The following is a 15,581-nucleotide window of genomic DNA, read 5'->3' as shown; positions in this document are numbered from 1 at the left end:
ATGGGAATGGGTGCTTTATGTCTGCTTGACACTATGGAGGACTAGCGGAGACATAAATAATTTTCTTTGTTACTAATGTTGATGGTTTCTTCTTTTGTTGGTTTCTTCTTCTTCTTCTATTGTTGTTGTTGTTTTAATTGTTTTTTGCCTGCTTTCCATAAACTGGCAAAACCAATGAAGTTCCTTACAGTTCAGGAGTTTGTAGCTCCATTTGTTACATTTTTTTAAAAAAAAAAGTTAATTCAATTTGTAATAATTGCTTTAATAAACCGTAATTTTAATATACCAAATGTAATAATTTTATGCCAAACCAACTTGGACATAATTACATTTTATGTTCCTAAAGTAACAAAGTGACTTTCGATCTGTAAAAAGTACTAATATTACATTTCCCCCCAATTTTTTTTTTAAAAAAATCCTTTTTTTCCCAACCCCCCAGAAAAAAAATGATTTTTTTTCCATTTCTTCAAAATTTCACATCCCTCCTCCTGGGTAGACATATATAGGACTGCACTGCTTGATGTGTTTTACAAGCATTATAGGATGGAAACGTGATGAAAGAGATTCAGAGAAACTGAAAGACACAGATAGTAGAGGAAGGAGAAAATGGTGAGAAATGACACAACACAGTGGTGGAAGCAAAACAAAAGACAAGAAAGCAGGGAGAATAACGAACTTGCAAGTAAAGCCTATGGGAAATGGGACACTACACATTGTGAGAAAACACAATCATGCATCATAAAAATGTGACTAAAAGAATTCTGAGAAAGGCAACAAACTAACTGGGAGAGATGGACAGAAGGTCTAGGATCCAATATCTGGGCAAAGGGGAAGCAGATCCAAAAATGCAATGTGTTTTCACATAGGAAAAGCCCAGGATCTCAGCGAGCCCTGTTGTTCTATATACATATTTCTGTCATCTCACTGTGACTTGATAGCCGCTTCCCTGCTCTGGGGTGGGCAGGACAGACCATAGAGGCTGACAACCGAACGATTCCAACAGGGGGAAAAAGAGGGCTCAGAAATGCCACACTGCGTCCTTCCCACAGCCCATTGAAGGAGCCCTTCGCCAGTTCCTTTATCCTCCACGTGCTCCCCCATAGCCTCTTACCCACGACGGGGATCATTGGCAACTCTGTCCCACCGCCACAAAATGGAGCGCGGTGCCCCGCTAATCGTCCAGGATTTAAACTGCCCGTCCCTCCTGTGCTCAGGCAGAGGCTTCCACGCGCGGACCCACCCTCGATCCCCCTCTCTTCACGTTACCTGGGTCCTTTGGCTGCATTGGCGGAAGAAGTTGTTTTCAGGTCTTTGGTACCATGGCAACCGGAGAACTCCTTCGCTGAGCATCATGGGACTTGTAGGACAATGAAAAATAGAACAACAGAGCGAAGGGGCAGAAGATTTTTTTTTTTAACTATACATAACTCTTCCGTGCCACGGTTCTTTCTCTCCCGCTCTGGGTTGGCCCAGACAGTCACACTTTGAAAAGACCTGTTGAAATCAATGGGACTTCAGCTAGTCATGACTGACAAGTCCCATTGATTTCAATGGGTGTATTGAAGTTCGCAGCCAACCTAAAAGTTCTGGGACGGGACCCCCCCCCCCAAAAAAAAAGTAGGGGGACAGGTCATCTGTTTGCAGGCCTTTCAAAGATAACATTGTAAACTTTTAAAAATTATTTGCTTGTAAAAAAAAGGGGGCAGAGAAAATTCAGTGGGGACCAGGCCTCCCTAGCTTTCCCGATACAGTCTAAAGGCCTAGATCTACTCTAAGTATGAGAAATTCTGGAGCCAACCCATGGTTTTATATTGTCCGTGTTGTTCCATAGCTGTTATCAATCCACGGGACTGTGACAAGCAGCTTAATAGAACAAGTCTTTCTCTGTTCTTAAAAACAGGACACTGTTAGTCTCATAAGGGAAAGTTTGAAAAATATCACGCATTCCACAGGGATGCTTTAAGTAAAGATAAGCCAACCTGGCTTCTATCCAGTTAGGACAACGGATCCAGACATCTTACATGTGTCTACTCAGAAGTAAGTCCCATTGAGTACAATGAAGCTTCAGGTTGCAGCCCCTGAAGCAGCATACTAAAAAGAAAGAATGAACTCGAATAGACCTGACTTTTCAGGAGAGGACGTTTTCCTTCAAGGGTCTCCTTTTTCGTTGTGGTTCTTTCGATCCTTCCGTTCCCAAGTCAGGACTCAAAACCAGCAGGTGGATGATGAGAGAGAAAAGAAGGAATTTCAATTCCGTTTGGTTTAGACAGCAGCAGCACGTTGTTTCTCTGTGCCACCACCAGGCTCAAAGATCTACTAGTGGTAAGCGCTTGTCTTTAATTTCCTTTGACATCTCTGCGATCTGAGCCGATTAATAAGATTCTCTGTCGCACACATATGATGTTTGGAGAAATGGCGCTGGTTTTTGTTTTAGAGCAAAGAAAAGCGCTCTATATTTCCGGGCGGCATTGGTTCTTCATTCGAAATTATGTTTGTTGTGAAATGCTAGATTAAAAACAAAACTATCAATGTGTGCAGAGAAGCATCCCCTCTCTGTATTATACATTCCCAATACTATGAAGAAGAGAGGAAGTGTTAGAGAACATCCCATTCAATTGGATATTCTCAGTTTTTACTACCACTTATCTGAGATACAAAAGCCTGAGCTTTTGAAAGGAAGCAGCAGGATCCGACCCAACACAATGCATTCCAATGGCCATTTCCAAGAGGTTGGTGAATACGCTTTGTATTCAGAGCCTAGTTGCAGGGCTGGGTGCAGGATACAGTGCATTCCAATGTCTATTTGGACGGACAGTCTTTTCTTCTTTTTGTCAATTGGGGGCCGTTCCTAAAATCCCCTGCGTAAACAGCCGATCTATTTGGGATGTAACCATTAAACTTGAATGCCTTCCGACGGCCGTTCTGCAGTTCCAGGCATTCCTATGGCTCCCCGAAACCAATGCATTTCTATGGCTTTCTTGTCATTCATTTTAGCAGGTCCCCCTTTTGGATTCTAATATATGAGCCGTTTTGAAATCTTGAAACTGGAGAACGATCGACTTCGGAGCCCTATTTTTCTTTCATTGCTGTTTCCCTTTTCTTTTATAAAGGAAATATGCAACCTTTATCCTAGTATCTATACAAAAGTTTTTACAGCCGGAAACGCTGTCAAACACAGCTCTGTATTATGCCCCCCTTCTGGAAATGAACTCTCCCACCGCTCTTGTCCTGCCTGATTGGTGTACTACCGTCCCTGGCCTTTTAAGGGCGGCCAACCGGTCAATCTAAAGTGATGAGCTGAGGGGCAGGTGCCGTCCCTCTGCAAAGGATACTTTTACCAGCCAATCGTCCCTTGGCCTGTATGTCCCCCAAAGACCCGAGAACCAATGAACTGGGGACCCGAGGGAGGGACAGGCACCCAGCCGAACTGATGAGAAGTGGATATTCACTGGGGATTCTCTCCGCTCTGCAAGCTGCTGCATGCCCGGGTCACTTGTAGTCCTCGCGACCAGTTGACACTCCAGGCGTTCTGATTCGGTTAGGGTCCCTTTGATCGTTGTCGAAATGGTGATCAAAGTGTTTGTAGCAACGTCCTCGGGGTCCACAGCGGTAGGTATTTTGTTTTCTTCTCTATGCGTTTGCAGTTTTCACGCATAACTGTTTTCAGAAGCTTGCGGCTTGCTGTTAAAGAAGGGGCGTGGTGCAACTCTGCACTATGGGTTTACACCGTAGATGACAAAATGTAGTTTATCATATATAGTAGCCTGTTCTTGCACTTGGGTTTAGTGCTTAATGTAATCAATAATGGGGGTTCTAATCCACAGAAAACTTATTGCACAACATATTTGTCAATCTTTAAACTGCCAAAAGTCTCTTCAAGCAAGACTCTTGCAATTTCCAAGTGATTCTGTGTGTGCAGAGACCTACACAAAAGGCGTAATCCTACATGCAGTTACCTGGGACTAAGCTTTATTGAAAACAACGAAGTTTACTTTTGAGTAGACATGTATAGCATTGCATTGCAAAACTGTTTTCCCCTTTTCATTTTATATGTACTACATCTTTTCCCTGAAATATTCCTTATTTTAGCAAGCTTTCTAAAATCTGCCTGTATGTTTAAGCATGTTACTTTTGTTTCGGGAACAAAATAAAGACCTAATTTGGTCACAGTGGTGGTGGGAAGCACCTCTTTCTTTTGAGAAATATTTGATGGCCATATAAGGGGTACTGCTCTTGGTGGTGGTGGGGAGCCCTGCAGAAATTGTAGTGCATGTTATCTTAACATTCTTAAAGGTTTTTTAATAATAATAATAATAATCCTATATTCATATTATACTTCCTGGTGTGTTTTGAATGTATCTGCTGTCAAATGATCAAACCCATTATGCTGTGTGAAGTGAGCAAAGGGCATGCAAAGAGAAGATTGGAAGGTAGGAACTGGGAATGAACTGTTTCCTTTTATAACCAGTTCCCACATGAGCTCAAATTGCAGCCCTGGCTGAACCATCAGTCACAGTGACGCTTCCAAACAAACTGGCTGCACCTTGCACATAACTCCGCAACTGCTTCGATAACTGGCTGACACTAACACAACCGCAAGAAATTTCCAGAGCAGGAGGTCTGCAAAGGGTTAGATGGAAAAACTGGTCTTTTTCCTTTGGCAGGTTATTTTCTGTGCCCATATACAGAAAATAGCGCCAGTAGTTTTCAAAAATGCCATTTGTTGTGCTTGATTATATATTACGGATGATGTCATTTCCTCATCATCCATGATATAATGCTGCATCATTTCCCCTGTTAGTTGTACCTAAGCCTGCAATATTTACTGCAAATCTCCAGCATGCTTACTCATAAGTAGTCCCTACTGCATTTAGTGGAGCTTACTCCTTAGTAAGGGTGTTTTGGAGTGCAGCTGTAATTGGTTAAATGTGTTGATTTCGGCTACAATCTTATACCCACTGACTTGAGAATAAAAACCATTGAATTCATTAGCAGTTACTTCTCAGTAAACATGCAGCAAGATTGCAGTGTAAAACTTCTAACAGACTAAAAAAGGTGTCCCTGATTAACCAGTGTGCATATTTTTTACTACAAGTCCTCATTAAAATTGTGGGTGGCAACCACCATCTTAAAAGAGGCGTTCTCCCTTCTCTCACACACAGGAGCAATGTCTTCTTTATGATGCTCCTGATACGATAGATTTGCATCATCTAGAAACAAAGAAAATATGTGTCGTGTTTCAGAATGATTTTTTTTTTACCTATATACAAATTTATGCAGATTCAATTGATAGATTAATCAACTAAAACTAATATGATTTAAATGATACTTTCTTTAAATGGCTTGCTACCCTAGTTGTTACCACTAGTTACAACAGCTGTAGTAGTAGTCAGTCATGTATATAGTTTTGACTGGAATGGATGCCACCAGTAATACATGATGAGTACAGTCAGAAAAAGGAATGGATATGAGGCCAAAGAAGCTCACTGGATTCCTTGCTGGCTTAGTGTATTCTACAAGTGGGAGTTGGGGTGAGAATAAGAGTTAAGCAAGACATCTTTTCATGAAGTAGTCACCCTAGCAGCCATATTTTGGTGGGGAAAAGATACCAGTGTTTTTTTTCTTGTACCCCCTTTTGTATCATAAGCATCAGGGTCCTGTTTTAAACAACCATAGCCTTTCTCCCTGACCAAATATTATAATGTTTAAAATATCTGCAGGCCTCAAAATAGTTTAAATTTTAAAGGGACTTCCCACTTCATTAAAATTCATGTGAACCCCTCTCTTCAATTCTATATTTCTTTCCATTTTAAAACAGTGTAGATGCATTTTAAATTTATTTATTTATTATTGCATTTATATCCCACCTTTTTTCCACTATGGAACCCGGCAGTGTACATAATCTTCTTCCTCTCCATTTTATCCTCACAACAACAACCGTGTGAAGTAGGTTGGGCTGAGAGTCTGTGACTGGCCCAAAGTCTCCTAGTGGGTTTCAATTCCCCGAGTGAGGACTAGAAACAGGATCTCTCGACTCCCAGTCCACTACACTGTGGGCAGTATCCTAAACTGCCTGCATCCCAGCAAGACCCACTGCGAGCACAATGGAAAGCTAACAGCCGTTAGAGCAACCAGAAACACTCCTTTCTGGGTCAAGGCTGGTCAATGGAGCTCCCAGAAAGGAGCTCTGCTGAGAGTCCCAGTCTGGAAATGAGCATTTCCAGTCTTCCAGGCTTGATTTAGGCCATGCTAACTCCCCATTGAGCTAGCTGTGGGTCCCATTGGTGCAATGGAATAAGCGAAAGTACAGCAGCAGTGTTAGATACTGTCCTATGTCTGCAATCTACCAGTAAGTTAAGGATGTACACACATACATCACACACATATTTGTGGATAGAATGATAACTAGGGCCCTGAACAACTACCATACCAAAACTATCAGACAACTTACACCACCAATTTGTTAATATATCTTTCTCATATATTTTTAGCTGAACCCACAAATGGTCAGTTAAACTGAAAAACTTGGATTTATTCTACTTGGAGGAAATTACCACTGAAATCAAGGGGATTTCTTGCAAATATGTTTATTAGCTTTACTTTAAACCAGTGGACAACTTATGGCCCTCCAGATGTTTTGGCCTACAACTCTCATCAGCTCTAGCCAGCACAACCAGTGGTGAGGAATGATGGGAGTTGTAGGCCAAAACCAACTGGAAGGATACAAGTTGTTCACCCAGCTCTAAATTAATAGATTACAAATGTGGCTATAAATTTGGTTCTAGTGTTGTTGTTGTTTTAATACAGAGGAACCTGAATGCTCTGTGAGGTGTCCAAAACATTTGGATAGCTAATGGTTAGGAGTAGGGGGAGTAGGGGGAAAGGTATTTCTATAGGACAAAAGTGGACAACCCATACATTGCATGCAGCTCTCAGGCATGCTTCAGGCAGCTCACTTTTTCCTTCAGCTGACTTGTCCAGCTGGACTGAACAGAAAAGACTGTTGTTCTGGCATTGCTATTAGCAGTGCCAGTACAGCGATACCAATCAGGATCATGGGGGATAGCCTCCATGTCCCTCAGCAACTCCAAAGCAGCTTGGGGTGTGGCATCTGCACTACCAGTGGTTTTAGTCTCCCCCTCTCTCATTGACTCCAAGGCAGCTGGGGTTGTTGCGTCCACACTGCTAATGGCTTTAGTCTCCCCCAGGAATCCTCCCCCCCCCCGTGTGTGGGGGGTGGGGCCCTCACCCTATCCACCATCTGCAGCTCTCAGGTTCAAAAAGGTTTCCCACCCTTGCTGTAGGGTTACATTGGCATGATGCAGCATCTAAATTTGGAAAGTTTGGGTTAACTAATGCCATTTTATGGAAAGGAGGTCTTTTCAACTTGATTTTTAAAATGGTTGTTATGGTTTATATGTCTGTTTTTAATGTTTTGCAATGTTTCTATTTAATAATGGTTTTCATTTCCTCAACTTTTTTTAAACTGCCTTGGTTGGTTTCAATAAGGCACTATAGAAATGGAATACAGAAAAAAGCAAATATAATTCCCTACCTGGCAGCTTTAGCATCCGATTTCTTCTGGTGAGAAGGCACCAGAAGAGAAATGTAACATACATCTTTTGAATTTGCACAACCTTGGGTGACCATATGGAAAGGAGGACAGGGCTACTGTATCTTTAACAGTTGTATAGAAAAGGGAATTTCAGCAGGTGTTATTCGTATGTATGCAGCACCTGGTGAAAGTCCCTCTTCATCACATCAGTTAAAGCTGCAGGAGCCCTGCCCTCTTGACCAGGGTGCATTGGTGCTCATGGACACCATGTTGCCTACTCCTGATATACAGAGTAGCTTGTTGACTGCCTCAATTTCCAGAGCAGTACCTAAAGACAATGCATACAATTTTACTGTGAAGTTCAGCTGTGAACTAAGAGTGATCCTAGATACAGAGTACTGGTATATGGCTAAAACACCACTTTTTGGAAACTGACAGCATATACTACCATACAAGCATATATTAGGCTATTTTTCTTCTTTTTGTGGCTGAGTCCACCAAATAGTTAAACAGCCTTGGATTTAAGCCAATTTATTTTTGCCCACAGTGTGAACTGAATTAAATCCAAGTCTTTCCACTTAAATGGATGGTGGATTGTGATGAGATGGGAAAGCAAGTGTGTGTGTGTGTGTGTGTGTGTGTGTGTGTGTGTGTGTGTATTATTATTTTCTCAGAAACAGGCAGAGGATAAAGTATCAATTTAATGCTCCTGATCTTGGCAAGGCTTCAGAACCTTTCTTCTGTCTCATTATAACCCCTTATTAAATTGGATCTTTTTAATGACTCTGAGATGCTTCTCAGCCTCATAAGAATATTTTTTATAATAACAAAAGAAGTATATCTAGAGACCTTGTGTGTGCAACTCTTGCCCCCTGCCTTCATTTTGCGGAGCACAGATGCTGACCTAAAAAAATACAAACTGGAAGTATTAGAAATATTGACCCAGAAAAAGATGACAGATGTAATCGAGGAAGGGATCAGGGTTCAAATATACATGTGGATGCATCATCCTTCTCACAGGGCAGTTACTTCTATCCCGAAGTCAAATTTTCTTCAGTTATTGACTGCTGGGTTTAAACTTTTTTAAAACAGCCATTTTTATGACTTTAGTTTTTCATTCTTCTAGCCCTTCAGAGTTTCCAACAACTGGAAAATTTGTGATGTAAAACTCCTACTGGTTACCAAGTTTCTTCTCCAAACATAGCTTTTCCACAAAGCCTTTAGTGTAATCCTTAGTCCTCAATCCAAATGACGCCTAAGTATGTATATAACTCCATTCAGGGAGCAATCTTATGCGTGTTTACACAGAAAAAAGTCTTACAACTCTCAGCATGCCCAATCAGCATTCCCCAACCTGGCGCCCTCAAGGTGCATTGAACTACAACCACCATCAGCCACAGACAATTGGCCATGCTGGCTGGGGATGATGGAAGGTTGTAGTCAAACACATCTGTAGGGCACCAGGTTGGAAAAGGCTGTTGTAAGGTATTTGAGGCAGGAACAGCTTATTTTTATGTTGCTCTGTAAATTGCCGTATACATTGATGGCACACTATAAATCTATAATGAATACTTACGAATAAGTCTTTGACAGGTGTTCTGTATTTTAAGGTTCATAGCAGCACTAATTTCAGAAGAAGATCTCATGGCCCAGAACATTAGCATTCCTCAGCATATAATAAACATTTATTTTTAAAAGAACACCCTAGATTCACAGCTCTGAGGAGAAGAGAGGGGGGGAAAAAATCCATGTGCTCTGCAAGCATCTTCCTGCAGAGGAACTTTTCTCTGCCTGGAGCACACAGTGTGATCTGGATTATGTAACTTGATCTATGCTTTTGAGGAAGAATTGAACTAAATGATATTTGGTTATTTTCCAAGTCTGTGATCCTATGAAATGCTACTGCGCTTAAAGCTCTGAGTTTGTAAATTTTACTTTGATTCTTATTCTGCTTTGAGTCCATAGCTTGACTTTGATTATTATTCAGCAAGAGTTTGATGTGTGGTTTTGTTGTTGTTCTTAACGTTAAAGGACGTTAAAGGATAAGTTAAAGGACGAATTTGGTCAATTCTGTGTTTGAGCTCATAATTCAAGTAGAGGAAAAGCATAACTTCTGATAGAGAGCTACAACAGCAGAAATAATTATGTATCACATATAGTCAAGAACAGATCGTTTTATAGTACCAGATCAAAGAGCTGTATCAACTGTGCACACCAGTTCTAATGTTCCTGCTGCTGTAAAACTTGATTCTAGACGTATATCAGCCAGTCCAAATGTGCAGGGCCAGTGGATCAGAAGAGAAAGTCTGTGTGCCAAGAAAAATAGACAAAAATCTAATGACAAATACACTGAACTATTTATTAAAAAATATTCATATTTCACCTTTTTGCTTGACAACAGGCATCCAAGCTGGCTGTTACTAAGTGGAAATTAATACATAATAAACATAAGGTTCCTTTTTAAAGCAATGGTGGCTTATGAAGGCTCAGGGAGAAATGTCCACTGTTCTCCCCTCCTCATGGCTAAAGAACATGTTACCCTGAATTCATAGCATGTAGCAAAGGAGCAACCAAAATCCTCAAGGGGCTGGAGCATCTACCCTATGAGGGAAAGTTACAACAGCTGCAACTTAGCTTGGAAAAAAGGAGGTTAAGGGGAGACCTGATAGAAGTGTTCAAAATCATGGTGTAGAGAATGTGGATAAGGAAACATTTTTCTCCCTCTCTCAAACCACTAGAACCTGGGGTCATCCCATGAAGCTGATTGGTGGGAAATTCAGGACAGATAAAAGGAAGTACTTCTTCACACAGCGCATAGTTAAACTATGAAATTCACTACCACATCGTGTAGTGATGGCCACCCACTTCGATGGCTTAGAAAAGGGGTTAGATAAATTCTTGGAGAACTAGTTCTGATAGCTGTGTGCTCCCTCAAGTATCAGAGGCAGTAAGCCTATGTTTACCAGTAGCAGGGGAACATGAGTAGAAAGCTGCTCTTGCACTCATGTCCTGCTTGTGGGTTCCTGATCAACAGCTGATTGACCAGTGTACATAATGAAAATTGTCCCTACTCCCCACTCTCTGTGATTAAGCGGCTTAGGAAAAGAAGTTCCTGTTGGTGAAAATGAAATCTCCTCCCCACCCAAATCTCTTATGGCTCTCCTCCCCTCACACTGCATTGCCAGTAGGAATCTACACACAAAAGTAATTAAAGAAATGAAGTTGCAGTGAATACACACAATGCAGACTGTGCAGTTTGGCTCTTAGCTGTTGTTGCCAATGGTGGTGGTGTTGTGTCTGTTTCAATGCCAGGGCTGGTGCTACCAGCAGAAAGAGTGAGACAATTGCCCCAAGTGGCAGATGCTGCCTTCCAGCTGTTCCTCCTGAACTCTCTGGCTGTTCCCATCTGTTGGAGTACACAGCTGAGTATGCAACACAATCTGTCCTTGCCCTCTTAAACTAACCTGCTGTCTCACATGTAATGAAGGATACTAGCCCAGAGCCAGTCTCGAAGTAAGATTCAGCTGCCAGTCCAGCTGGCTTCTGTAAGTGGCTTTACTTTATTATAATTCAAATGGAAATGCAGTGCGTCTCACCATAGTGTGGAAGGCTGTGACCTGTGTGCCTTGCAAAGTCCACTGCTGTTCACGGGCTGCTGATGGGCAATTTCAGGGCAGAGTTCTTTGTTCTGATATCTCTTTACCTTTATACCAGAGTTAGACTGGGCAGCCCTTCAAAGAGAGGATTCTTTCAAAATATTTTTATTTATTTTATTTACAATATTTAAATACAGCTCCCCATTCAAAATTTCGGAGCGGCGGACAAAATAAAATAGAGTAAAACCAGAATAAAAACATATTAAAAGTGTTTCTTTTAAAACGTAAAGTGCAAAATAAACCACGGCTGGTCGTTAAGGGAAGGCTTCCTGGAACAAAGTTGTTTTCAGGAGGCGCCAGAAGGAATACAAATAGAGGACAGTCCTTTGGCAGCTCTTTTAGATAGAGGACAGTCCTCTGCAAACGAGAACACAGGGCCATGCTATATAGAGATGTAAAATGTCCGGAAATTTTGAAGCCATGGATAAAAGCTGGTTTTTTTCAGGGGGTTCCGGAAAAAAATTGATATTATCAGAAAAATAGAAATAATGCAATATTAGCACTTTTTACAGATTGAAAGTCACTTTGTTACTTTAGGAACATAAAATGTAATTATGTCCAAGTTGGCTTCGCATAAAATTATTACATTTGGTATATTAAAAGTACAGTGTGTTCAAACAATGATTACAAATTGAATTTACTTTTTTACTTTTTTTCATAACAAATGGAGCTACAGGCTTCTGAACTATTAGGAACACCTGGACTGTAAGGAACCTCTTTGATTATGCCAGTTTATGAGGAGGAGGCAAAAACAATGTAAAACAACAACAACAGAGGAAACCATCAGCATTAGTAACAAAGAAAATTATTTATGTCTTTGCTATCCTCCACAGTGTCAAGCAGACATAAAGCACCCATTCCCATATAAAGAACTGAGGGGGGGGGGAGATTAAATGAATATGCATGAAATTTAACCAGACTCATTTTCTGAGCTAAAGGTATGACTATCAAATTTTAGTCTCTGCTTCAATGGCAGTGCCCCCTAGAGGCAGAAATGCATCTTGCTTTTGCATTTGAGAGTTGTAGTCTCAATTTGCAACCTAGGACTTGCTTGTCCTTGGTGCCCAGAAATTGTAATAATCTGATACTGTACATAGTTTTTAGAAATCATTTGGAGAAGTAAATATCTGAACACCTTGTCTTAAACATTTTATTCAACATGCTAAAATAAAACATCATATAATCCATTTTTCCTTCATTTTTTTCAATTTTTCCAATTTTTTTTGGGGGGGGGAACCCAAAAGACTTCGGGGGGAAAATGTTTCCCCCCCTCAATTTTTTCCGTTTTTTTCTGGGTCTTCCCATCTCTAATCTTATAATAGAATTGCAGTAAGAGCTTGTTGGGGTGGGGGACAGGAGGGGATTTGAATTGTGTCTTGTGGTTAAGTGCACATGCTCTGTTCCAGCTGCAGTCCTAAATCTCATTGAACTATGTATGTAAGTAGACATACATATATAGGCTTGTGCTGTGAATGTAATTCTGAAGGTGTGTTAAAATCCTCTTATTGATCCAGGCATTTCCAATTGAAGCTGCTGCTGCTTCTTAAAAACAACAACATAAGAACTGTGGCCTATCAAGAGTTCACACCTGGACAGCAGATGGAACTGGCAGACACACAAATCACTGGGTCACAGTATGATGAGATGTACAGTTTTTCTACTTAAATCATAGTAATAATTCCTAAATTTGCACATGTACATGTAAATTAATACATGCAAACGTATGCAAATTGCTGTCCTCTTTTGCCCTCTTTTTTTGATCATGCATTACCTCTTTTTTGGCTGTTCATATAAGGTGACCATATGGAAAGGAGGACAGGGCTCCTGTGACTTCAACTGTTGTATAGAAAAGGGAATTTCAGCAGGTGTCATTTGTATGCATGCAGCACCTGGTGAAATTCCCTCTTCATTACCAGAGTTAAAGCTGCAGGAACCCTGCCCTCTTCTTGTATCTAGTCACTTTAGTGCTGCGGGCATACAAATGACACCTGCTGAAATTTCCTTTCCTGTGCAACTGTTAAAGATACAGGAGCCCTGTCCTCCTTTCCATATGGTCTCCCTATGGTGACCACTCCAAAGAGGCCTTTTTTTCTCCCTCAGGCTTCCTCACTCATCTGTGGGGAACATGCATATCCAGACCATGTCCCACATGGCTTGATGAACCCTGCTATTGAGGGGGACTTGCAACATTCCTTTCTATATAACACTAGTATTCCAAGTGTGTTATGGGGAACTCTGGGCTTCCTTGGAAACTCATTAGGGATTTGTCAGTGAAGAGAAAGCAATGGCAGGTCAGGTTCCCTGAAAGACAACAAAACACTTAAAATGTTTGGATGCAGCCTCACATGGTTTCACTGAGTATATGACCTCATGGATTTTGTCATTCACACATCTTGTTTGGAGAGATCAGATTTTAAATCACATGGTAGTCACAAGCAAAAATTATCGTTGTGACCTCATTCAATATGACAGTTGCTCATGACATTTAAGGTACTATACCGTTAGCAGGAAGATTGGTGCTGTTTCGGAACACAGTGCAAGTTGGTGGTCACAATTTGGGTGCGCATGGTCATGATGAGTAGAACAGTGTCAAAACGTTTGCACAATATTTGGCTGCCCTGAATTTTGCTCAGGAATATATTGTGTCTTGCTTTAGATTTAGAGATGTTTGGCAGAGAATTACTGTCTGTGGCAGAGAAGTCTGGGAACTTGCCAGGTGCTTTAAATACAGGATTTATTTTATAAAATAAATAAATTGCAAAACAAATTTGGTATTTATTTAACCAAAATAAAAATTATAGGGGAAAACAAAAGAAATGTTTCATGTTACAAAGTCTTGTCTCCTGAGCAGCCTCCCTTCATTTGTGTATGACATGAACCTTGACATTTCTGTCAGGCCACACGTATATGAGGTAACTTAATGAGGTAACTTAAAAATACAGGCATAAACTACACATTTTGCATCCATCTTCTACTTGAGTCTGTGTCCAAAATGTTAATTGATGGAGGAAATGTATAGTTGTTAATAGAATAAAGAACTGGATAAAATTAGTATATGAGAATATTAGAATTAAAACTACTTTAGAAATGGAAGTTGAGTTCTGTCAAGTTTCTTTGACCTGCCTGGGTCCTTTAAAAATGGGTAGAGGTGGAGGAAGCAACATTCAGAGACTTGTATAACTCACCTTCACCATTTCTATTTACATAACAAAAACATGCCCATTAATGTCATCATGACTGGCCCCTACCATTAGATAGAGTGAGTCAGCCGCCTCAAGTGGCTAATTTTGGGTGTCATGAAAAAGCAACAAAGTAGTTTTTTATTTAAATTTTATTGTTGTACTGCAAGGAAGGGTTTGCAGAAAAGAGACTTTGGGGATTTTTTTGGCCTCAGGTATAAAAAAAACCCCTGGATTTAAATATTATACACCTTTAACTGGAGGTGGTAGCACATTTACTGTTCTGCTTCAGGTAACAAAACATCTTTAGCTAGCCCATGTCATTCTCACAATGTCACATTTTGTTGGGATCTGAGAGGGAGAGATGGGCAGTGGGTGAGGGGGTAGTATGGGTTACCAGGAGAGTCTGGGCTCTGAGAATCCTCCTTAAGGCTCTGCACTGGTCGCCCTACCTGTGCCAGCCAATCCATGTGACTATTTCCCCAACATCTGCCAGTCATCTTCTATACCTTTGTCATCTCCCTATAATGTTAAAGACTCTAGCAATAGTTTCATTCCCATTTAGAGGCTGACTTCTATGGAAAGAACTGCACATTAAAATTTCAGTGCTGGAAGCTGATCCAGGCTCAGTTCAGTGCCTAGTAGTAAGTGCAAATGACCAGCTTAGCAGCTTGGACCAGGATACTTGAAAGACCACTTTTTATCTCATAAATACCCACCTGAACTTTGAGTTCTTCTTCAAAAGCCCTGCTCTGGGCGCCTCCTGTCATGTGAAGTGAAATGGGTGGCTGCTAGACACAGGACCTTTTTGGTAGTGGTATCCTGCTTGTGGAATGACTTCTCCAGAGAGGGTCACCTAGTGTCATCTTGATGCCAGCTGAAAACTGTATTCTTATTCTCAGGCCTTTTGAAAATCTGTGTTTTTAGTGTTCTGAACCTCTGAATGTGCTGCATATTTGTTAGTTATCTCCATTTATTCCCTTTGTAAATGTATATATTGGAATGTTTTATGCCCCAAACTATTATTTTATGACAGAGTGTCCTTAAATTGCATTTTATTGTTTTATGCCTTAAATTGCCCAGAGAACAATGCTATTGGGTGATTTTATATAAATATAGTTAGGGACAGGGCTCCTGTATCTTTAACAGTTGTATTGAAAGGGGAATTTCAGCAGGTGTCATTTGTATGCA

General features: G+C 40.8%; 1 protein-coding gene across 3 annotated transcripts in view; it reads left to right on the top strand.

Moving 5' to 3' along the window:
* The first annotated feature begins 3,334 nt into the window (after positions 1 to 3,334).
* Positions 3,335 to 15,581, top strand: part of SH3BGR (SH3 domain binding glutamate rich protein) — a 31,217-nt gene continuing 18,970 nt past the window's right edge. Inside the window, exon 1 of one of the 3 annotated variants that reach the window (XM_063126616.1) lies at positions 3,335 to 3,609. In XM_063126616.1, the coding sequence (XP_062982686.1) occupies positions 3,565 to 3,609 (45 nt within the window). In that variant the 5' untranslated portion in view covers positions 3,335 to 3,564. The remainder of the gene's footprint in view (positions 3,610 to 15,581) is intronic. The other 2 variants (XM_063126614.1, XM_063126613.1) reach the window with 2 other exon arrangements.

Source organism: Elgaria multicarinata, chromosome 5, assembly GCF_023053635.1.
Source record: "Elgaria multicarinata webbii isolate HBS135686 ecotype San Diego chromosome 5, rElgMul1.1.pri, whole genome shotgun sequence".
NCBI classification, from domain to species: Eukaryota; Metazoa; Chordata; class Lepidosauria; order Squamata; family Anguidae; genus Elgaria; species Elgaria multicarinata.
The sequence above is the reverse complement of the archived record's forward strand: the minus strand, read 5'-3'. Positions and strand labels throughout refer to the sequence as shown.